Source organism: Triplophysa rosa, linkage group LG1 (genome assembly GCF_024868665.1).
Source record: "Triplophysa rosa linkage group LG1, Trosa_1v2, whole genome shotgun sequence".
In the NCBI taxonomy this organism is placed as follows: domain Eukaryota; kingdom Metazoa; phylum Chordata; class Actinopteri; order Cypriniformes; family Nemacheilidae; genus Triplophysa; species Triplophysa rosa.
Window position 1 is genome coordinate 16787542 of NC_079890.1, and position 23431 is coordinate 16810972.

The following is a 23431-nucleotide window of genomic DNA, read 5'->3' on the forward strand; positions in this document are numbered from 1 at the left end:
ATCACACTCCGGTGAAATCGCTCCACGCTCGCTCAAATAAAAAAATCCTCTGCATGCCTAACACCGTTTTCAACCAAAGCCTTACCCCTTGTTTACACCGCACGCATCTGCGGCACGTTACGGCTCCGACGCGGCTACCGGAACTGATCGCGGACATTCTAGTCTATGCTTCAGCTGCGATCGGTGCCTCCTCTTCAGGGGAAACTGGAATTCAAAATACGTGTTCAGCGCTTCACGTGAACCTATGTGCATCACACATCATGTCAAAATACGTGCCTGCTGCAGCCGCGTCGAAAGGGTTTATGATAAAAGAGACACTCGTGTTCAGAAGACACTGCATTAACACTTAACTCTGATTACACATGAGACTAAGCAAGTATCTAGCAAACACGAGCATCTCTTTTATTAAAAACCCTTTCGATGCGTCTGCAGCAGGCACGTATTTTGACATGACGCGACACACACATGACGGGCTAAATACATGTTTTGCCAAGCTTCGCATTACTGCTTCCCCTGAAGAGGAGTCACGGATCGCCACTGCTATGCTTGTGTTTACACCAGACATCTCTCCTTCACAACGAACGATTTTTGAAGTGTAGGCTGACAGTTTGTTAATTGTTGAAGGCACAGGTGAATTCTAGGTGGATTTGTGCATGCGCTAGACTCGTGGTGTGAGCAGTATCGGAGCGGAACCGGAGCGAGACAGAGCGATCGCTCAGGCCTTTGGATAAAAACCCGCTCCGCGCTCCGACTATATTTCAAAACTGATAACAAATGGTTATCCTGGAACATCCAGGAGTCATTCTGAACAGTACAGTTTCCTTAAGGGGCTAGTTCACCAAAAAATGAAAATTCTGTCATGAATTACTCAATTTCTCAAAATATCTTCTTTTGTGTTTACAGAACAAAAAACTAGGGCTGCGACTAACGATTATTTTGATAATCGATTAGTTGGACGATTATTTTTTGATTAATCGATTAATCGGATATAAATGTAATTACATATTTTGCTTATAATAACTAAATCAGATATGGGAAAAGTATACACAACTGAACTCATTAGCCTTCTCCCAAAATGTTGTGAATGTCTCCATAATTAACACACCTGGAGAGTTGATTCAAGTGTGTCATATTAGAAGCAACTGACAATAGTCTCTCCCAAACGTGGGAGCGAGGGGAGGGTCGGCCAAGAAAATAATTTTTTTATGCCATGAAAAGTGAGATATTTGTCATTCAAATGTAGTGAAGTACAGTAAAAAGTAAACAGAAAAAGTAATACTTAAGTACAAATATTCAAAAAGGTGTACTTAAGTACAGTTCTCAAGTAAATGTACTTCGTTACCCACCTCTGAACTAAATAAACCACCAAATCAGGGTATTTAGCCTAATATGTACTTTGCAAAGTGCAAACGCCACAAATTGGGTTTTACTAATATAATTTTTAATTTTGTCATTTAAACACCTCTCCCCTTTAAACTTTAAAACTGCGCAGCTTGAAGAGATGCATGCAGAACACGTCAGACTTTAAAACTGCGCACCTCGCGCTGCACGGAGAGACGCATGCACCAAGAGACACGTCTGACTTTAAAACTGTGCAACTTGTGCCGCACGGAGAGACGCATCCATGGAGAGACACGTCTGACTTTAAAACTGCGTACCTCGCGCTGCACGGAGAGACACGTGTGACTTTCAAACTGCGCACCTCGTGCAGCACGGAGACACGTGTGACTTTAAAACTGCACATCTCGCGCTGCACGAAGAGACGCATCCACGGAGAACCACGTCTGCATTTAAAACTGCGCAGCTCATGCTGCACGGAGAGACACATTTTAAAAAAGAAGACGACGCGCTTGATTTGTAACTGCGCAGCTCGCAAGTGACGTCACAGACCAACTAATCGATAATGAAATTCGTTGACAACGAATTTCCTTATCGATTATTATCGATTTTATCGATTAGTTGTTGCAGCCCTACAAAAAACGATACAATATTTTTTCCTACTATGGTAGTCAATGGTGCCCCAGAACTGTCAGTTGCTAAAATTCTTCTAAAAAATTTTCTTTGTGTTCAACAGAACAAAGAAATCTATACAGGCTTAACTTGAAGGTGAGTAAGTGACAGGATTTTTATTTAATTTTCATTTCTATCCCTTTAAAATCGATAAGAAACATGTTGCATTGCTGAAGGTCACAAATGAGGTAATAAAATATTTCAAATCAATATTTAATGTCCACTAATTAACACATGAGGTAAGTTGCCATGTAACAAGCAGAATAACGTTATAATAACAGCCAGACAGTTTTTACTGAAAAAATATACTCTTTCAGTACACTTTAAATTTAGAACAAAAATTTTTTAAAATGATAAAAAATGTACCTAAACTGTCACTGTGGTAATAATAACAACTGACTGGCTGCACATAATCCATTACATATTTGAGATGCGATCTGGGAAAACCCGTCGGATGTCGCGTTGGGACGTTTTCAGGAATATAAAAAAAGCAGGTAGAAAGTAATTTTTTTGTCAAAATTGGGTTTTCGTTAAAGAGTACATATTACAAGAGCATGTACATAACATTTCATGCAGTGTATAATGTTAACAAAGTTATTGGCTTGGAAAAAAGGGAGTCGACTCTGAATCACGCAAACGAGTCGTGCCCTAGTCCGATTCGCCGAGTATTTACGTCACTACATATAGTCCCCGCCTACGTTTTGCTAGGACTGCCCGCGAAAACTTCACTCTTCTCCCCCAAACACTGTAGCTCGTGAGCCTCATTCGCGGTAGACCAAACACAGCAGACTTCCAATCAGATCAAAGTAGGCTGGTGGAAAGGAAGGGATTAGATGGATGATTAGCCGAACGAATCATTTGAGAGTCAGTCAAGGTAAGTAAGTAAGGTAAGAAAAACTGCCTATTATAACAAAATAATAGTGTTTTTACACCTTGAATGTACGTAAACTTGTTGTTGGACGCTAAATAAACCAAAATAGGACCTTAAAAACAAAGGAATATTTTCTCTATAAATTATTCTATAACATCTTGTCTGTCATCTCTGAATTTTTTTTAATTGCTTGTTTATTGCTGATAAATAGCGATTTATAATGCCAAGCTGATGTTTAGGACAGACCGGCAGAGGTGAAATAAATTGCCCACAGCTTTCCCTCTCTTAACACTACAAAGACAGTTCACATATCAAAGTAACCAAATAACCTGTAGAACGAAGGTGTATCAATGCACATTTCCCGCTTGTCCTGTGTAAACTTATCGTGAGATGGCGGAGCCTGCCTTCTGAAGCAGCGGGAGCTCCCCGGTGGTCTGCTGCTCATGTGAACGCGATTTCGACACATCAGAAGTTCAGACACTATGCCCATCACAAACAACAGAAAACACGTTTCACTACTTACTAAGTTGCCGTTCTCTTCAAGATAAAGTTATCTAGTCTCCTTGTGTAGTGATGCAGTGCTTTTAGTGCTCCTGACAGAGCTCTCATTCTTTAAGTGTGCCCAGAACCATTTTCACATTAACACCATGCATTACTTTCGCTTTATACCACGGGGCTGTGGAATGCTTGATTCTGATTGGCTGCCGAAGGTTCTGCAGGTGTGCATTATTTTTCAGTCAAACGCACACCTATGAAGTAGTTCCAGATCTGTCGACCGAATTACAGTTCGATATCACTGCGCCAAGTTTTACCGTTATAACTTTTGTTAAACACAAGGTATGAACAAAATAAAAGCCGTTTTGGAAAGGGCTGGAACCCAAGCTTTCATATGGTAAAAGTTCACCATGTGTTGGGTTTTCCCAGATCGCATCACATTTATCAGGTATTAAAGGGCAAAGTTAAGTATGGGGCTCTGCACAGGGTTAATAAATGAATTGTTCATCTCTGCTGTCCATTTACAGCAAATTTGTTTCATTAAACTCAAGTAATAAAAATGCCCTCATAAAAATAAAAAATGCCCCCAATAGTCAGTTCCGGCGGGGGGAATATGGTCCCTTAATTAAAAAGTTGCAAATCCAACAAAATCCGAGCACATTTTATGACATCAAAAAGCATACGCACAAACATCTAAGGTATTGTTATCCTTGTTTCACCAGGTTTCCTAAAGCTACAGCTTTCTACATTAATCTAGAGCAAAAGCAATATTACCCTTCGTAGCTACAGCTGTTAAATTTATGGTGGTTTTGGTGCAACAATGGAGCCAATGCTTTAGGCAGTGTGTGTGTGTGTGTGTGTGTGTGCCCAAGAAACTAAATGTAGGTCAGTGAAAGATGTGCTGTGCAGTGTGCCGGCACAGGCTTTTGTAGTAGAATCACTCATCTCTCTTCTGATTGGCTCTCCTGCTTGACTTCTCATTCCTTCTTTAACTCCAGCTCTGCCTGGATTTGGTGTCAAGAGGCCCATGTGTTCAACATCACACTCACAAACATAACAGGTACATGTATCAGCGCTTCTGACTAACAACTTCCACTCACGCTCCATATTCTTCAAAACCAACGAAAGCCACAAATGAGTGAAAACAGATATTTGATATAGGCTGTGAATTATCATCAAAGTAATGCGAAACCCTTAATGTTTTGAGAACAAGACTCTAAACTCATTAAACAAGATTTCATTTGGCCACTTCTGGAAAATGCTACAAGTCGAACTTTCTTTGCCTACACAAGTATGTGCGCCAAGCTGCCAATCACTATATACTTGACATAAAATTTCTACATCAACTCTTCATAAGGTTGTTGTGCTGCTCTATGTGTGTCAGGCATGTTTGTGCACCGAGGCAGAAGCTTGTGGCTTGGGAGATTCATCATCATCCTCTGGGGTTGTGTTGTTAAGGTCGACTCTCCCGCTAAGTGCTGCTGCTTAGCACCCTGCTCTTACCCTGTTCCCCATGCTGTCCACAAGAAAAGCAAGCCACCACACATTACAACAACATAAAATACGTCACAGAAGCATATAATACTATACTTCACTATCCTGTGGACATTTAATATGACTAATGTCTTTTTTAAGTTATCATATAGAATCTCAGACAAGGTGCCAACAATGACAGACATAAGTACTGCAGCAGAAGTTTTAATTTGAAGAGCATTCTAGAATAAGCTTTATCTTTAAGTAACATTAGAGAACTTTTGCTTATGGTTCCCCATGTGGTTGATAAGCACAATTGTCTGTTATTCAGTGTCGTCAATAATGTTGCTGTATAAGCTTCCCCGTGGGCAGCATAAAACACATGAATTTGTTGACTAAGCAGAAACCGCTGTTACATCATGTCACTTCATAAACTGAGCATGTACTAACGCACTCTTTTGGCTCCCGCGGGGTATACTACTGGGCTATACGTATAGCTCAAACTAGATTCTGAGGTAGCAGCTGGTTGTTAGCCGTTAACGCATAGCACATTTGCAGTCACCCAAAACACAACGCATGGACGTGAATGTGTTTAGTAACCAACTAAAATAATTTTCTGTAGTTAACTTAAATTTTAGGAAACACAATAGCGACCAGGCGTTGTGCTTTGTGTAATAGGTGCAATCACTAGCTTGCACTCAACTAGCTTTGGGAATAGTGCCTAGCATAGTAACTATAGTTATCGATAACATTAGTCAACGTGCATGAACTAAGGAATCAGCAACTTTTGACCATAAAACATTTATTGTGGTTTGGTAGTCATCCTTTACAACATAACACTAAATTCGATCATGGCACGATCATGCTGCGTAAGCTATTGAGACCCGGCAACATTACATTATCTCTAAGTCTACCTTACGGTTATAAATTGTGAACCAGTAACGTTAGTGCGCCAATAAACAACCTGAGCACAGCCTAATAGCTAATAAGCTCAAAAGTACAGGACAGTAAGAAAAAATGTACATATAAGACTTTCAGGACCACCAGAATGGCCAACAGCCTTTATCCCCAGGCAGTCAGACTGCTGAACAAACACTGCTCCCCTCTCCACCCACTTAAATTTGGATTCATTATGTACCTTTTTTTTTCAACAATGGTATTAACTATGAACTGGACTTTTCATTTTTGTAGCACAACACAGCAATATACATCATTACTGGTTATTACTGTTTCTCTACCTCTAACTCATACACTTTATTCCTTGTCTATGTTGTACTGTCCTGTTTACATACGGCGCTATTTTTCTGATCATGTTGGACCTTATTATGTTTACATTCTTTGTATTTGCACTTTAAGGAACTGCACTGTCGATGGAGGCTCTAATGTAATCTCGTTGTTTTACAAACAATGACAATACATTTTTCTATCTATCTTCTACCTATCTTCAAATCCAACAGCAGGAAGGCTAGGTCTCCATCCGTTTTGCAACCCGTTGACTCTTGCAGCTTGCGCCACCGAGTGTAAGTCTGTCAGATATTGATTCGTGTTCGGGCTCGTGTCCGATAACTCTCTCTCTTTTCCTCTTTGTTATTTTTAGCTGGCTCTGCCTTGGTGATGGTTTGGAGACGTGCGTTGAACTAGATCATTTCGTCTTATTGTTTGCTGTTGGCTAACTTCACCCAGGCTACGAGTAAAACGTGACAAATGCCGTAAAGCAGATGATGGGCGGGGCTAGTGAACCTACCTGCACACCAAAGTTACAAGTGTGATTTCAGCCGATAGAGGGCTGCTTAGGTGGCAGCGGCAGTAAAATTCGTCCAGTTAAGAGTTATCCTACCACTAAAATAATTTTAGAGAGATTATTTTAAGGTCGAAAAACTCTCTAGTGTTGCTTTAACAGGTACAGACCCCAGGGAAAAGCAAAGCCCTCATAGAGCTCCCAGCATTAAGAAATATGAGGTCTTAACTCCAATTAGATTTCAGCCCATGCTGCTCCAGTGGATGTGATGTCCCTTCCACTAATTTAGTCAATGTTTTTCTATGAATGATCAAATTAACTCCACATGCAATAAAGTGCAGAAGCACATTTACTTTCTCAGAAAATATTGAGGTCATTCTGTGCCAGCAAATAAATTCTATTACTATTCTATTGTGCAGTCATTCATAGGGCTCCGCTTATTGGGTAGCGGTATTCTACAATATCTCAGCACGAGTCGATACTAAACACAGCCCTAATGTGTGCTCGAAGCTTGCAGAGGTATCAGACATATTTCAAAATGAATTCCATCAAAGGGCCCTGAGATCAGCACAACACATCATCTTTGTTGATACCACATATAAGCTATCCTCCTTTGACCATTAAATACTGCATTTAGAAAGAAGGATCAGGATGCAACAACACAGAGGTAAGCATGTCAAATGCTCATTTTTTCTGAGTCTATTATGTCTTTGTTTATTGGCTGTTGAACGATTAATCGTGATTAATTGCATCCCTGGAATGTGATTAATCGCGATAAATCGATTAATAGACCTACTTTGTTTTTGTGACTATGTGGTGATATATGCGATTCCTCAGACTCTCGCCAAAATTATGTCATGGGTCTTTACAAGAAATGCTGCGTGCATTTAACAGACTGTCATTTGTAACTGCAGTTGCGGCATAACGCCACAGTGGAGGCGCTGTTTCGTTATCAGCACACTAAGGCGCTAGAAAGAATTGCAGAACAAGAGCTAGCTGTGTTTCACGGCTGTTTGTTTTTCATCCAAGTATGTGTAATTTCTTGAAATTTCTTCAAATTAACATGACGTACATCATTGTAATGTATTTAGCTGTGCAGTTGGATCGTTGAATCAGCATATACTGTACACAGTGAGTTCGCCAGTATGAACGCACATTGCGCTCAGAACGACTCGCACACGAATGACTAATTTGAACAGATTCATTTAAACCAGGGGTCTTCAACGTTTTTCGGGGCAAGGACCCCTTAGATGAGAGATGCATGGAGATGTATCTAACCCTACCGGTTTTTATGATGCAGATGTAACGTTTCTTCCATTGCTCGCTTCCGCTGCCTGAATGGATGTTTTTGTCTGCAGATTAAAATTGCGCGGGAGCTTCAATGAGTCCGCGCGGCCGCGCACATGCGCATCTTAAAGAGAACATTGGTTATAAAATTCTGTACCCATGCTTTATTTTTAACAAAAAGTTGTCTGCGAGTAAACAGTAATTAGCGGACCCCTTGCAGTTCCACCGCAGACCCCCGGTTGAAGACCCCTGATTTAAACTATTGAACTTTTCAGTCACTAGCGAATATAAGAGATCATTGAATCAATTAAAGTGAACCACAGAGAATGCAAGATGTGAATGAGCTTTGCTCATTTAGTAAGACTGGTTAATTAAGTTGGCTTTTGTGGGCAAAAAAGTTGAAAATGTTTAATAAAAAATACATTTCTGTTTGGTTGAATAAAAGTAATGTTTTATATTACTTAATAATTGTCATTTTCATCTAATTTTATTAGAACTTTTAATATGTCAAAGTCACTTTGGTTAAGCCACTTAAAGGTACAGTAGGCCTTCGTGTGTGTGTGTACAAGATCAGGATAGCACCACCTCCGCCTCATTTTGAGACTTGAAAAACCCCAGATGTCTGAAATTTTGACAACAAAGTAGTGTTCATTTTGTCAGCTATTTTTTATTTTAGTCTTAGTTTTAGTCCCACGACAAATACACTTATTAGATTTATCTTATTTAGTCATCCTTGTCCTGTTTTTGTTTATTCAACTAAATGTCTATGCCTTTTTGTCTTGTTTTAGTCAATACAAACTTAGTCACATTTTCGTCATGCTGTATAATGGTTAAAATGATAAAAAAAATTGTATTTTGCAAAAAATTCTAATCACAGTGTTTGTTGTCGTTTGAGAAATTAGTTTTTATATTTCATTATAAGTATCTATTTTATCTTTCTCTGTGTTCATCAACAGTACTCAAGCGTGAGTAAATGATGACAGAATTTTCCTTTTTGGGTGAACTATTCCTTTAATTACTTACTAGTTATTTTCTGCTGTCAGAGCTTTATCCTCATGTTGATCAAACAGGAATATAATGTTTTGCGATCTAAGAATACTAGAAAGTGTTTCTGTCAAGAGCATGACAAAAATGTTGCTTTTAATCTATTCTTCATTATTGAATCTGTGTTCCATAAAAAACAAATTAATGCATGTCTCTTGGCAAGTTTACCTACCTCTCATATCTGATGTAACATCTGTGATATTTATCTAAATTACATTGAGCCCTGGAATCTACTGCATACATATAGGAATACATGTTTATTAAGGCTGTGCAAAAATATCGATACATGTAAGTATCGCAATATATTTTTTTCTCGATAGTGTATCGATAGTGATACCTCTACTATCTATACAGGTGCTGGTCATATAATTAGAATATCATCAAAAAGTTGATTTATTTCACTAATTCCATTCAAAAAGTGAAACTTGTATATTATATTCATTCATTACACACAGACTGATATATTTCAAATGTTTATTTCTTTTAATTTGATGATTTTTAATCAGGGATACCATGGTCCTTAAACCAGGTACTGGTAGCTTTGGCACTGTGTGCAGGTGCCAAGTCCTGTTGGAAAATGAAATCTGCATCTCCATAAAGTTGGTCAGCAGCAGGAAGCATCAGAAGCGTCTCGCCTGGGCTAAAGACAAAAAGGACTGGACTGCTGCTGAGTGGTCCAAAGTTATGTTCTCTGATGAAAGTAAATTTTGCATTTCCTTTGGAAATCAGGGTCCCAGAGTCTGGAGGAAGAGAGGAGAGGCACAGAATCCACGTTGCTTGAGGTCCAGTGTAAAGTTTCCACAGTCAGTGATGGTTTGGGGTGCCATGTCATCTGCTGGTGTTGGTCCACTGTGTTTTCTGAGGTCCAAGGTCAACGCAGCCGTATACCAGGAAGTTTTAGAGCACTTCATGCTTCCTGCTGCTGACCAACTTTATGGAGATGCAGATTTCATTTTCCAACAGGACTTGGCACCTGCACACAGTGCCAAAGCTACCAGTACCTGGTTTAAGGACCATGGTATCCCTGTTCTTAATTGGCCAGCAAACTCGCCTGACCTTAACCCCATAGAAAATCTATGGGGTATTGTGAAGAGGAAGATGCGATATGCCAGACCCAACAATGCAGAAGAGCTGAAGGCCACTATCAGAGCAACCTGGGCTCTCATAACACCTGAGCAGTGCCACAGACTGATCGACTCCATGCCACGCCGCATTGCTGCAGTAATTCAGGCAAAAGGAGCCCCAACTAAGTATTGAGTGCTGTACATGCTCATACTTTTCATGTTCATACTTTTCAGTTGGCCAAGATTTCTAAAAATCCTTTCTTTGTATTGGTCTTAAGTAATATTCTAATTTTCTGAGATACTGAATTTGGGATTTTCATTAGTTGTCAGTTATAATCATCAAATTAAAAGAAATAAACATTTGAAATATATCAGTCTGTGTGTAATGAATGAATATAATATACAAGTTTCACTTTTTGAATGGAATTAGTGAAATAAATCAACTTTTTGATGATATTCTAATTATATGACCAGCACCTGTATATATATTTTTAAAATCATGTCATATACATACGGCCAAAAGTAAGTGGAAGCGAGCATGGCGAAAAATATAAGAACGCTTGGAGCTCTCAGAGCTGATGTGTGGGTGTGCTCTGGTTTTCAAAATAAGTAATGGAGTAATGAGTTAAATAAAATAATGCTGTTTGTAGGCTTCGCAAGTCATGACACAAGTCACTTTGCTACTGCAGTGCATTAGACAAAAAGTTTATTAAGAAAAGTAACAATGACATATATTGTGCTTTCACAGATGTGACACCAGCGCATTTACAGCACGGATGAAACAGGGGTTTTATACTGCCCATGTTCAATGTTTTAACTGTAATCAGGGCTCGACATTAACGCTTGTCCGGGACAAGTAAATGTTTTGTATGGGCAAGTGAGAGAGAATTTTACTTACCCGACCGGACAAGTAACTTGAAAAAATGAACAGTGCGACATATATGTAGAATAATAAGAATATATGCATTAGCAGAGCTGCGTGTTTGTCGTGGTTGTGCTTGTTTGTGTGTGACAATAATCAATGCGCACCGCACGGAGTCCACGCGGACGCAGAATCCTGTTATTTAAATGTCATCTGGCTGTTCTGCGTGTCTGAGTGAATTATGTGCACAGTTTAACATACAACACAAGTAATGGTCGAGGATTTATCTGCATCTGCACTGTATGAGGATATGAACACATGAACTTCATCTCCAGAGTTGCTCTGAGAGTTTATTTTACGAGCGTTTTACTGTTTGAGTGAAGCTATCTGCAAACAAGCGTCTTTCCCAAAGACCCGTCAAAATAAAAGTCCCGTTAAATTGAACACTCAGACAAAAAATACTGTAGTGTACTATTGAAAATTGAAGTGCCCTTGTAGTAAATTGATAAACACTGTATACTATAGTAAAATTCAAAAACAATATAGTAAGAATTTTACTGCAGTTTACTGTAGTAAATACTATAGTATACTACAGTAATTTATGTGGACAAATATACCACTATTGTGTAGTAAAAAAAGGAAAAACACAGAACTTAGAAATATTAAAACAACTTTAGGTAATCTAAAAATGATATGGCCCTACTTTATCCATCTGTATGTAACATTGATGTCTTTTGTCAGTCATCTGCCTATTCATGTTGAACTACACTTGCACATTTCTGCCTGTGCTACCAAACTTTAAACCTCTCTAGCACCAGTGCTATGTGCAAAAAAAGTTAATTTACAGCCTTAACACTAATAATAATTACTGCTTGCCATTGTTTTATATCAGTCACGGAGAGTAGGCCTATAACCAAATTCAGGCGGTCAAAGCGGACACTAGTTAAAATGCTTAGAAGCAAACTTGACCAATCTAAATCCGAAACAATTATATTGATTATATTATATTATAATTCAAATGAAATATAATTTTTTTATCTTTGGACAAGTAATTTTTGTACTCGGACAAGTGAATGACAAATTTACTTGTCCAAAGGACAACCACATGACAATGCTTAATGTCAAGCTCAATGACTTGCGTGAGCCACCTTATTCCCCCGTGCTACCCACTTGAGGGGCACAATCCACAGTTTGAGAACCCAAACCTCTGATCTAAAGGTCCATGCATCGCACATCATGGCCACTCTGCAGAGGTAAGGGATGTTTTAACACTTATCCTTACAGAAAACCCCAGGTGGTGGACAGCATGTTGTATTTCTAGCTCTACTTTTTACATTTTCTATTTAAAGTATTGCAATATATCGCAAATGTGTATCATATCGAAATACATAGCAATATATTGTATCGTGACCCATCTATCGTGATATGTATCGTATAGGGAGGCACTTGCCAATACACAGCCCTAGAAACAACGCGACTGACTGTCAAGGAGAACCATCGGAACATAGTCGCGAACGGATTCACAGTTTTCACGAGGTGGGATGTCTTTATTCAGCAACCACAATCGCAAACAAACAATGTAGTGGAGATCAACGCGGCTCGAGCAGCTCATGAGAGAACACAGACCGGCTGGAGATCACTAAACTCCTGTTAATTGATTTGAGATCCTCAATGGAGCTTCCACAGTGAGAGCATCGGCTTGTGGTTGCCAGATTGCAGAAATTAAGTCACCCACTGGCAGAAAAGTATACTTTTTTAATCTTTCATCCCTGTTTGGGGATCAGAATTCCTGTTATATGGCGACTGCAAACATGAACGCTCGTACAGCAGAGGCTAGCACAAAAATCTGTAATATATCTTCTATTTATTTCAACAAAAACTAAAAAGAGTTTTTGGGTACGTTTTTATTTTTATAGCTACATTTTAGTCTCATCATTTTTCGTCAACGATATTGTGTGCTGATAAAGTCTTAGTTGTCGTTTCATGGCCTTACTTTTCGTCTCGTCATCGTCTCATCTTTGTCCTGAGAAAATAGTCATTGACGAATATTTTTAGTCATTCTTTTCATTAACGAAAGTGTGGAGGAGTAGTGGAGGAAGAGAGGAAGCACTAGATTACTGGTTATGTACACCAAGACGTGTTTTGAGATTGATGCATACTCAACTGCAGACGTTTTTTTATAAGTTTCGAGTGGTTCTGAATGTATGGTGTACATGTGCGCTTCAGAGAGAGGTTTGGATCTGTGAGAAGGGTTAGGTAACCGTTCTCGGTGTGGTTTATAGAGCAGCAGCACGTTGGTGGGTGAGGACCTCGACAGGAAACCCGAACACATGCACATTCTCTGATGCAGTTTTTCCATTTTAGTCTTTGTTTGTGAACGCAAGTTGCGGCCGTACTATAATAACTGCATTAAAATAAGCAACATAATGACCGACTGAACTTTGCTCTGGCTTCATGAGAACTATAAAACACAGCCTTCAAAACAGAGGCCCTATTGTAGGAAGTCATTTTTTGTTTGTGAAAAATGCATGCTTGAAATAAACAGTATTTTATATTGAGTTGAACACTAGAACAGAAAAATGTCAAACCTTATTTAGATTCCTTTTTTTATATATAAATTGTTTACATCTATTTTGCTCTAAAAAGGAAGCTTGAGGAACGAAGATGGCTTAGAGAACATACAAGTTGATTCAGTGTTGGTCATGAAGGGTGTACAGTTACAACCAAGGATAGAAGTAACATGTAAGACCTCTGCAGGGAATGCATCGATCTGCTGACCATGTGCCCTTTGTGTTACCACTGAGTGACTGCATACAAACATACATTTATATATGTTATTTAAGCAAAACAGAATATGAATACATTATTCAAATCTAAGCTAGCAACAAAGGACACGTATGGACGGGATTTGCTTCGTCGACGCTTAAATAATGACTGTAAGTGGTGAAAGAATGAAGGAAGGAGCTGTTACACATTGAAAGTTTTCTCCAACCTAATATTTCCAGTGTGAATGATTCGCTTCAGCTGTCAAACATAAGAAATGTCCCAGACACTGTCCCAAAAATGTCCTCCTCCTCCACATTAGTAAAAAGAACAACTAACAGCTGGAAAAAAGACTTTTGTGCGAGATCTATGAGCATTAGGAACACAAGACCAGCTTTTAACGACAATTCCCTTTTTCTATAGCATGGACAACATTACGTTGTCCAAGACAAAATATCACAGCTTTAACAATCAAACAGGTCATACACGTTTAACACAACAGGGCTGAAATTTGCAAATGTGCTGCTGTATGAAAAGTATGTAAGCATTTACCTACAGTACTATGGCAAGAATACACAACCAATTCAATACTGCCAATTTATCTTAATTCTTAACACACTCATTATTATCTTTTAATAATAATGGTTATAATAAAATAACCATGCATGACAAATACACCTACGATAAAGGTGTTCCTGCAGTTCCATAATAACAAAACACTGATTTTTGTGTGATAATAATGTGTAAAAATGTTTAAAGTACTGTAGAATAAGTGATTTACCTGAGGCCACAGCCGCAGTGCTGGCTTGGCTGCTACTGCTGCTAACATCCACGTACAGTTCATCCTCTGCCTCCGTGGAGGAAGGAGAGGAGGAGTCAGAGGTCAGCTCCTCGCTGGAGCTGCTGGTACTGTGCAGGAGGGCGTATTTCTTCCGTGCGATCACCTCTCGCTTCTTCCTCTGCAGCAGTAATCGCTCCCTCTGCTTCGGAGTCCGCTGGGCCCCGCCTCCTGCCCCACCCTTTACAAAACGTTTCCTGTGTAACAGCCTGCGTGAGCCAAGACATGGACGTTTCACGTGATTGGTCTCTGGCTCAAGCCGCGCCCACTTATGTGACCTGCTGGCACGAGTCCGAGCCAATAGGGGCCTCATGCCAACTCCCGTGCCTGTACCACCTCCGGCGCTGCCGGTAGAGCCTGAACCAGGAGACTTGAGCTGTTGCTGCGGTCTGACTGTCATTAAACCACCTGTGGACCCGCCCTCCTCCTCTGAGCTGAGAGTGTCCGAGTCACCAAACCGAAGGCTGGAGGAGGGCGAGGAGGCACAGTCGCTCAACGAGGACTCTGGGTTCCTCTCGTCCTCGCTACGTGGATCTAACAGCATCGGCCTATGCCGGGGAGGAGTAAGGGGTGTTTCACTCACTTGCCCGTCCTTCAGAGAACAATACGAGGGGCCTGGCTGCTGGCTCTTGCGCTTTTTGCGTCCAGATAGACCTCTTTCGCAGTCTCTGCGACCTGCGGCATCACGTGAAGGCCGGTGCCTGGTCTCAGCACAGAGAGGAGAAGGAAAATCGCTTCCTGCCTTGCCAATCACCTCCATCTCAGGAGGGAAGCTTTTGGCCGTCTCCATGGGTTCAGGGTTAGCCAGAGGACCCTTCAGGGTCTCCTGCTTGCGGCGTGCGTCTAACGGAATATCACTCTTCATAGTGACTAGCTTGCATGCAACACCAAGGCTAAATAAGCTGAGTCATACGGTTCCATTGGAGACAGCAATCTGCAAAATATGGGAAATATGCAGAGAATGAGATTGTTGACCCCACCACCAAAATACACTGTATAAACAATGAAAATAAAACAAACATGATTTAAAAATGACAAAAACACAAACAGTGGTGGAATGGGGCGGAGCTATGAAAAACAAGCATTCCACTGACTTTCCAATGCAAAAACTAGTGCTGACATAGTAGTGATCGTATAGCATCCTATTCTGGTAAAGCATTAGTCAGGCAAAATTGTTATCCAAGCAGTCCTGTTCAGGCTATAATAGAAGAAAGGAAACTGTGACTAAGGAAAGGTCATCCCTTGCAGTGTATAGACAGAATCAAATACGTTTCAGGAGCTGCTTAACACCTCTAGCAAAAAACTACACGCATAAATCTACCACACACGGGATAATGAGGCTGAGGGTCATTATTTTCCACATTTACCTAGTTTTCCATTATTCTTAAAACAACGGCATATGAAAAGATCAGCCCACATCTCTTACACAAGGTGGGGTTTAATAGGGGACAGCTGTTTGTTGTTTTGCATCAAATGGCATTCAATGCAGGTGTATTTTAAAGAGCAGCTCCTCAATATTGGTCCTTATATAACGCAGTTATTTGGATTGGACTAATGCAAGCTCATTAAAATACTCTCAAATTAGACTCCCGCCTGCTTGCATAATGGGTGTTTATCCATCACTGACCGAAACATTTGTGATGATTACCAACGTCCAAAAGCCTCTTCACATTACAAAAAACTCCACAGCAGCCACTGCCGGTCCCAGAGTTTCCTTACCTTTAAATTATGAAAACAGCCATCTGTTTCACAAGGCATGTAATCTCTATTCTTTTGTCAACTTCTCTATATGAGTGCAACATGAGTTGCGTGTTGGTGTTTGCCTTAAAGGATAGTTCATCCAAAAATGAAAAATCTGTCATTTACTCACCCTCAAAATATTGTTTCAAAATATATATTTCTTTGTTGCATAAAGTTCTTTGTTCCAATGAACACAGAGAACGATATTTGGAAGAATGTTAGCAATTTTCAGTTATGGGACATAATCCACTACCATAGTAGGAAAAAAAAGTATTTTTTTGTTCTGTTGAACACATAATGAGATATTTTGAAGAATTTAGGAAAACAAAGAGTTCTCGGGCACCTTTGACTACCATTTAATTCTTCCTACTTGGTAGTCAATGATGTCCCGGAACTGATAATTACCAACATTTTTCCAAATATCTTTCTTTATGTTCATCGGAACAAAGTAATTTATACAGATATGAAATTACATGAGCGTGAGTAAATGATAAAATAATTTTCATTTTTGGATGAACTATCCTTCTAAAGAACTGAATAATTTCTGCACAAACAGAAAACTGTCCCATAGATCTACAGTTTTAAGATGAATTAGGTTGTCTTGGTACCATCATATGGATAGCTGACAAATATTCCATACATGTGTCCCATGGTGTGACAGCAAAAACTTTGAAAACAAACTGTTAATAATACATTATTTTATATTAATAATGTTTAAAATAGCAGAAGAGAGATTTATCTTCTTTGTTCATTTTTTCTAAATGTTTGGTGTCACACCATAAAACACATTTAAAATGTATGTGTCAACTACTAATTTTAAGATTATTGGTTATCAGTAAGGGATTATTTGATCAATAAACACATTTAAAGGGACAGTTCTGTCACCATTTACTAACTCTCAGATTGTTCCAAAACCTGTTTAAATTTGTATAATTGTTCAGCTAAACACAAAAGGAAGATATTTGAAAGAATATCAGTAACCAAACAGATATCATCCCCATTTACTGCCATAGTAGGAAAAATAAATATTATGGGAGTCAATGGGGGATGAGATCTGTTTGGTGAAGTTGAGTAAATGATGACAGAATTTTCATTTTTGGGTGAACTATCCCTTTAATGTGATCGTCAAATGTTTATACTGAGGAAACATAAATAATGTCTAAGTCTACATATATGTATCAGGTAAAAAAATATAGCACCTTTAACCTTTTGCAAATTTGCTGAAATAAGTTTAAAGGCAAAAAGGTGTCTGTTAAGAGCCTCTTTCTGAAGTCTTGATCCAAGAAAAAGCAGTCAAAATGTTTTACTGTAGCCATGGTAATATTGTTATTCTATCAAGTCCACTACGACCCACTGATGTTTAGCAATATCAAGTTCTACAAAAGAGGAACCAAGAGAAACGCATATTTTTTATTCCATTATCTTTAAAAGCAAAAACAACAACAAAAAGACTAAATCCTGTTAATTTACTTTTTTAACACTTTAAACATTAAAAAAACCTCTCTATTATATAAAGAGAAACCTTAAGGAAAGGGTCTTAAAATGAATCCTTGCAATAAACAAGACAGTGAGTGCAAGACGTAAATAAGACCAGGAACTTGACACAGGCTTGCATCAAATGAGAATAACGTGGTTGTAATTCTTCAGAATGTCACTACAAATATGGTCCACACAATGGTCCAAGCAATAATGTCTATTAACTTTTTGCCATTGCTTACATTAGCCTAAATTTCTCTCTTACATCACTCTATCAAGAAAAATGAGAGCTTAAACTGTTTCTGAGCCAGAATTCTCTCCCAGGCTCCTCAGAGGCAGATCATGTCAACCTGTGATGTACCACTGTGCCATAGAACAAAGTGCACCACAGCACTCTCTTCCACATGAAGCTGCCCCAGAGGGGCCCATTGCAGCAGTGCCTCTTGACACCAAGGTGGATACAGATTTCAAAAGATAGGGGATTATGGGGGGCTGTTTTAATTCCTTCCCCAAGGACTGCTCTGTATATCTATGTTGAGTTGCTCTGCCATTAGCAATAGCAGGACACAGGCCTGAACACTGGAGAACATCTGTAATTCACCACACATCTTGTTTATGAAACTCAAGCATCTTTTTGTTAGAATAGGCTACATTTCTTTAAACGTGTCGGCAATATTGCAGCTAAATTTAAGTGGGCAAATAATTATTTTAGCAAAAGTGAAGTTTTTGCAGTCAATACACATCAATAATAAATAACAGATTCCTACATTGCCTGTATGGAACCAATGCCAAAGAAGGCTGTAAGTATTCTGCTATACATATTTATACAATGGAAGGACATTATTTCATACTTAACAGTCCATTAATTCCTATTCTGGCAGGATATTTCGCTTAACATTAGCCCACATTATATCAATTTCAATGATTCTGCAATTCAAGGGAATTAATTCAGGACTTTAACTTGATCCACAGTGACAATACAAATTTACCTTAATATTACAACAGTCTAGTAAACAAACAAACCAGAGAAATATGTCCAAAGATGAAGCAGAAAATACTGAAATCATGGCTGCTAAAGCTCTTCATTAAAACCTCACCAGGCAAATATAGTACATATACAGTACATATAATACATATAAGGTAGACGGCTTGGTCTTTAATGAGTCACAAGACAAATAAAATGCATAACATATTATTTTGAGGATGAAATATGAATGGTGCATAATTGTCATGTTATTGTATGTGTCAAAGAGTTTAGAGTGAATAATAATGACAACAATACCCTGTTAATAATACAAACTGGTAGTATCACTTGCCTTTTACTGAGTCACAGGGATTACTTTTACCCCCTTGTTTGATATTTCTGACCCCCATTCAATACCATTGTAAAGAAACTTCTCACACACATTCTTTATAAGATGACAGTATATTCATTTAGGGCATGAAAACGTAATCCTAAACGTAATTTTATTTTTGTGAGAACTATCCATTTAAGCAACTACTGCCATTGACCACAGCTAAATGAAAAAAAGTTACCGTTTCCTAAAAAATAACATTTCTGTAACTTGTGACGGTTTTATTTTTTTTAACAAAAAAAGAAGAAAGTGCCTCGTTAAAGACAAGATGTCATGAACAAAAGACTGAGCAAAGGGCATCATTTTGTGACATGTTCACTTTAAAATCCAATCCCTTTTATTTCTTAAGTCATGGGTTCTTGACTAATGGGAACCAACAACGCACGTTATGATCCCTAAGGTCACACGTTTTAGTTTTTATTTTACAGCAATCCTTTAAAAAGGCTGGAATCTGATTTTAGCTGGCTGGTCGGGGAACAGGAGCTACTGACGACGATTCCGTCTTAAAAAGGCCAGATCAAAACGTCCTTTCTATTTCCAACCAAAATGACAACATATGGTATAATAACAAGCGCATAAAATACACACTTTTAAGACTAAGAGGAGATCAAATAAGCCACAAAAAAATGAAAACATCAATGGCATGTTGATGTTCTCACGTTCGAGAAACCTTCAACACATCATCTGACAGCACTACAGTTTATCAAACACATCCTGAAAAACAAACATATAAAAAACGTGTACTAGAATTAGTGACAATCAATGTTGTGTGTCAGTAAGCCATCAAGCCTGGGTGTTCTGTGGCAAGCACACACTTTTCTCTCTCCCTCTATTTACTGAAACTGCTAGCGGCAGGCTATTAGCCTCTCCTGTTAGTCAAACAATAGCTCTTACCAATTTACATTTCCCATCAACACAAACACACACAGCAACTCTTACCTCTAACACTTCACAAAACTGTCACAATAAGCCTTAATGTCCTTTCCAGAGCCTACGGAACCCAATATTCGTCGAGAGAAGTAGAAAAGTATCGAGGAAGCGAGCGAACGTCAGCTTGTGTGAAACTGACAGTCTCACAAACCCGAGAGAGAGGCCCAGCGCTTTAGCCTCCCCGCTAACTGACGTTTATTTCGACGATTTCGCCTTAAATATACGAGAAAATACGCGCCACTCAGAATATCACACGAAATATGCCACGGTGAGCTAAACGTACGGAGAGGACGTCTTATTTAATGGTGATATGTGGCAAAAATTCCTCCCCGTTTGCCCTCGGCTGCGAGTCACCATTCCTGCCGATCCGCGGAGTCCATTAATGCGCTGCTATGTGTGTGTATGTGTATGTGAGGCAGCGCTGCTACACGCACACTCGCGTTTCGACACTTTACGACATTCTAATATCATTGGCGACTCCCCCGGAACGTTTTCCAAATGCTTGACGGAATTAGAAATATGATGTAAATAATCCACAGATTATTCTAGCGTTCAGACACTATATTTTGTGTATTCACGCAGTTCTTTTTAGTAATTTTGAGAACAAATGTATTTGCGTAAATGGTTGTAATAGGGCTCGTTGTCGCTTTATACCCTCTGCTGGCAAAATGTGGTAGCGCTCATTATACCTCAACAACTGATAAATGTCAGCAAAGTGTGTTTCATGAGTTATTTTTTTATAAACATAAAAATTAAGTATAAATTTAAATACAAACCCAATACACCCATGACTTCATATAGCATTAACACGAATATGTATATTTCTTATTAATTTGTAATATTTTGACATATTCTTTTTTTACCGGCACAGTGTACACTGTGACGTTGTTAGTTTTTCAAAAGTAAACGTCTTTGACGGACGGTTTACAATTTTACCTAAATAGATGTATACATAAGAAACACCATGAGCTACTCTACATTCTGTTTACATAATTTTTCATACACGTATGATTAACAGGAAATAAAAGATGATTGACAGGCATCCTCTCTACTTCTAACCAATAGACGTTGAGTATGCGATGCGGTGGTGGCCAATCAGAGAACGCGGAGCGGTATTTGAATCAGGAGAAGGCCTTTGTCGAGAGCAACTTGTTTTGAGTTAAGGATTATCAAGGCGAAACGGCGAGTTTTAACTTTTTATATTTTAATCTAAGCAAGAGTCGATCAGTCATGGAAATGCACGCTTTGGTAAGTATGTTTCGTTTTTGCAGAAACTGCCGTTTTACTTTTTCCGAGAAAACCAGAAGGCAAGCTAATGTGTTTGTTTGTAAGCATTAAGCATGTCTCGTGTAGCCTCGCAACAGCTTTGTGTTTGGTTTTGTAAAATGTTGAAAACCTTTATGCCTTTTTTATATTGATGCATATTGTGAGATTAATATGCTTCCATGTAACGTTTAGAATTTATCTTTAATTTTTGATTCACGTTATTATTAGCGAGGTCAACTTGGGGGCAGTAACATTATCACATTGCAGTAAATTATGTCCCGAATGTGCTTTGAGCTCCACGTACTAAACTTGAATCCGTTTAATTTTCCACCTATATAGCGCAATGCAAACAACCCCATGTTCGTCGGAGGCAAAGCCGGGCATGTAAACTGCGGTGCAAGGAGAGCGGTATTCGGCGAACTTTCCAATTTTGCGCTCAAAACAACTCAGACCAAGGTATGTTACATTTCCTCACACTGTGCATTGTGTTTTGAGAGTTTCACGTGTGTTGCGAAACGTAATTATTCTCTGCTTTTAGAAAGGTCAGCCTGTACCACCTGTAAAACCATCTGCCCAGCCAGCTGTTGCCCAACCCAAACGTGCCCAGGTACAGCCGGAAGTCCCCCAACCTGCTTCAGTTTTACCCCCACCTCATGCTGATGTCAGTATGAAGGAAGAGGAACTTTGTCAAGCCTTTTCCAACACCCTCTTTCCAGTCGAAGATATTGATGAAGGTGATGCTGACATGCCCCAGTTATGTCCCGAGTATGTAAAGGACATCTATGCATATCTGCGAAGCCTTGAGGTAAGTTTGCCTATTGTCTAAAGTTTTAGGAGTCAAAGCTTTTTGTTGCTGCTACAGCAGATTTGCTCTCCTGTTACAGGCTCAGCAGTCTATTCGTCCCCGTTATATGCGTGGTTATGACATCAATGGGCGGATGCGTGCTCTGCTTGTTGACTGGCTGATTCAGGTGCATTCAAGATTTCAGCTGCTGCAGGAAACCTTGTTCATGACCGTGGCCATTCTTGATCGTTTTCTCCAGGTATGTGATGACTTCCATATTAAGAATTGTAGTAATGAAGCATCCAGTTAAACTCATTTTTTGTTTTTCAGGTCCAACCAGTGACTCGTAAAAAGTTACAGCTAGTGGGAGTCACTGCAATGTTGGTTGCTTGCAAATATGAGGAAATGTATGTGCCAATGGTTGGAGACTTTGCCTACATTGCTGATGACGCCTTCACGAAAGCCCAGATTCGCGAGATGGAGATGTTGATTCTAAGTGAGCTGAACTTTAAACTTGGACGTCCTTTGGCCCTGCACTTTTTGCGGAGAGCTTCAAAGGCTGGGAATGTAAGAAGACCTGTTCAAAAAGTTGTTAATGTGGTGTTGCAGGGTTATTTTTCTAGTCTGCCTCTGGGTTTAAGTCGTCTAACCTTTGTGTGCTCTCCAGGCGGATGCAGAAAAGCATACCCTTGCTAAATATTTCCTTGAACTGACGCTGCTCGACTATGACATGGTCCATTATCACCCTTCTGAGACTGCAGCTGCTGCACTCTGCCTCTCTCAACTTGTGCTTGATGGCCAAAAATGGGTAAATCCTAGCCTTTTTCTTGCCCTAGTTTTTCATTTCTTCCCTCTTTAACTTTTTGTTGTTGTTGTTTTTTCATGTTAGTCACCAACCCAACAACACTACTCTACATATGATGAGGCCCACTTAAAGCCCATCATGCAGCACATTGCCAAAAATGTTGTTAACATCAACGAAGGGCTCACAAAGCATGTGGTAAGCCATTTTATATACATTAGTGTGAGTATATTAAGAAATCTTGTCCAACATTTAGCGTCTCTTTACAGACTGTGAAGAAAAAGTATTCAAGCAGTAGGCTAATGAAGATCAGCCTCCTTCCCCAGTTGAAATCTTCACTCGTAAAGGATCTGGCTGCTCCTCTGCAGACCAGTTAAGAAGTTTGTTTTTGTTTGTGGAAATGGACTATCAACCTGCACTTTATTTTGTGTTAGTCATTTTGGGAGATGGACTGCTGCTTTTAAACTTATGTACATAACTCTTGGACTGTCTGTATTAATAAATTGTTTCTATTCTTTTAATAAGCTTACATTTTAAGATGAGGGTTTAAATTTGGTCTTGCTGTTCATTTCAATGTTTTTTAAACTTGCTGGTGCTGTATCTTTATGCAAATTGATGAATTGAAATAAATCC

The 23431-nt window shown here is 39.2% G+C and overlaps 2 protein-coding genes across 5 annotated transcripts in view; one reads left to right on the top strand and one right to left on the bottom strand.

Moving 5' to 3' along the window:
* rnf111 (ring finger protein 111) overlaps positions 1-20427 on the bottom strand; it is a 48794-nt gene extending 28367 nt beyond the window's left edge. For 2 of the 4 annotated variants that reach the window (XM_057332310.1, XM_057332295.1), the window contains exons 1-2: positions 19956-20424; positions 14389-15379 (exon numbers count right to left, since the gene is read on the bottom strand). In XM_057332310.1, the coding sequence (XP_057188293.1) occupies positions 14389-15310 (922 nt within the window). In that variant the 5' untranslated portion in view covers positions 15311-15379; positions 19956-20424. Of the gene's footprint in view, positions 1-14388; positions 15380-18977; positions 19064-19955 lie in introns of those variants that run through there. The other 2 variants (XM_057332320.1, XM_057332302.1) reach the window with 2 other exon arrangements.
* A 649-nt stretch (positions 20428-21076) lies between these two features.
* On the top strand, positions 21077-23431 carry ccnb2 (cyclin B2). The gene is made up of 8 exons (XM_057339354.1): positions 21077-21194; positions 21552-21668; positions 21751-22017; positions 22097-22255; positions 22327-22563; positions 22664-22804; positions 22886-22996; positions 23068-23431. The coding sequence occupies exons 1-8, from the start codon at positions 21177-21179 to the stop codon at positions 23173-23175; spliced, it is 1158 nt and encodes a 385-aa protein (XP_057195337.1). The 5' UTR covers positions 21077-21176; the 3' UTR covers positions 23176-23431.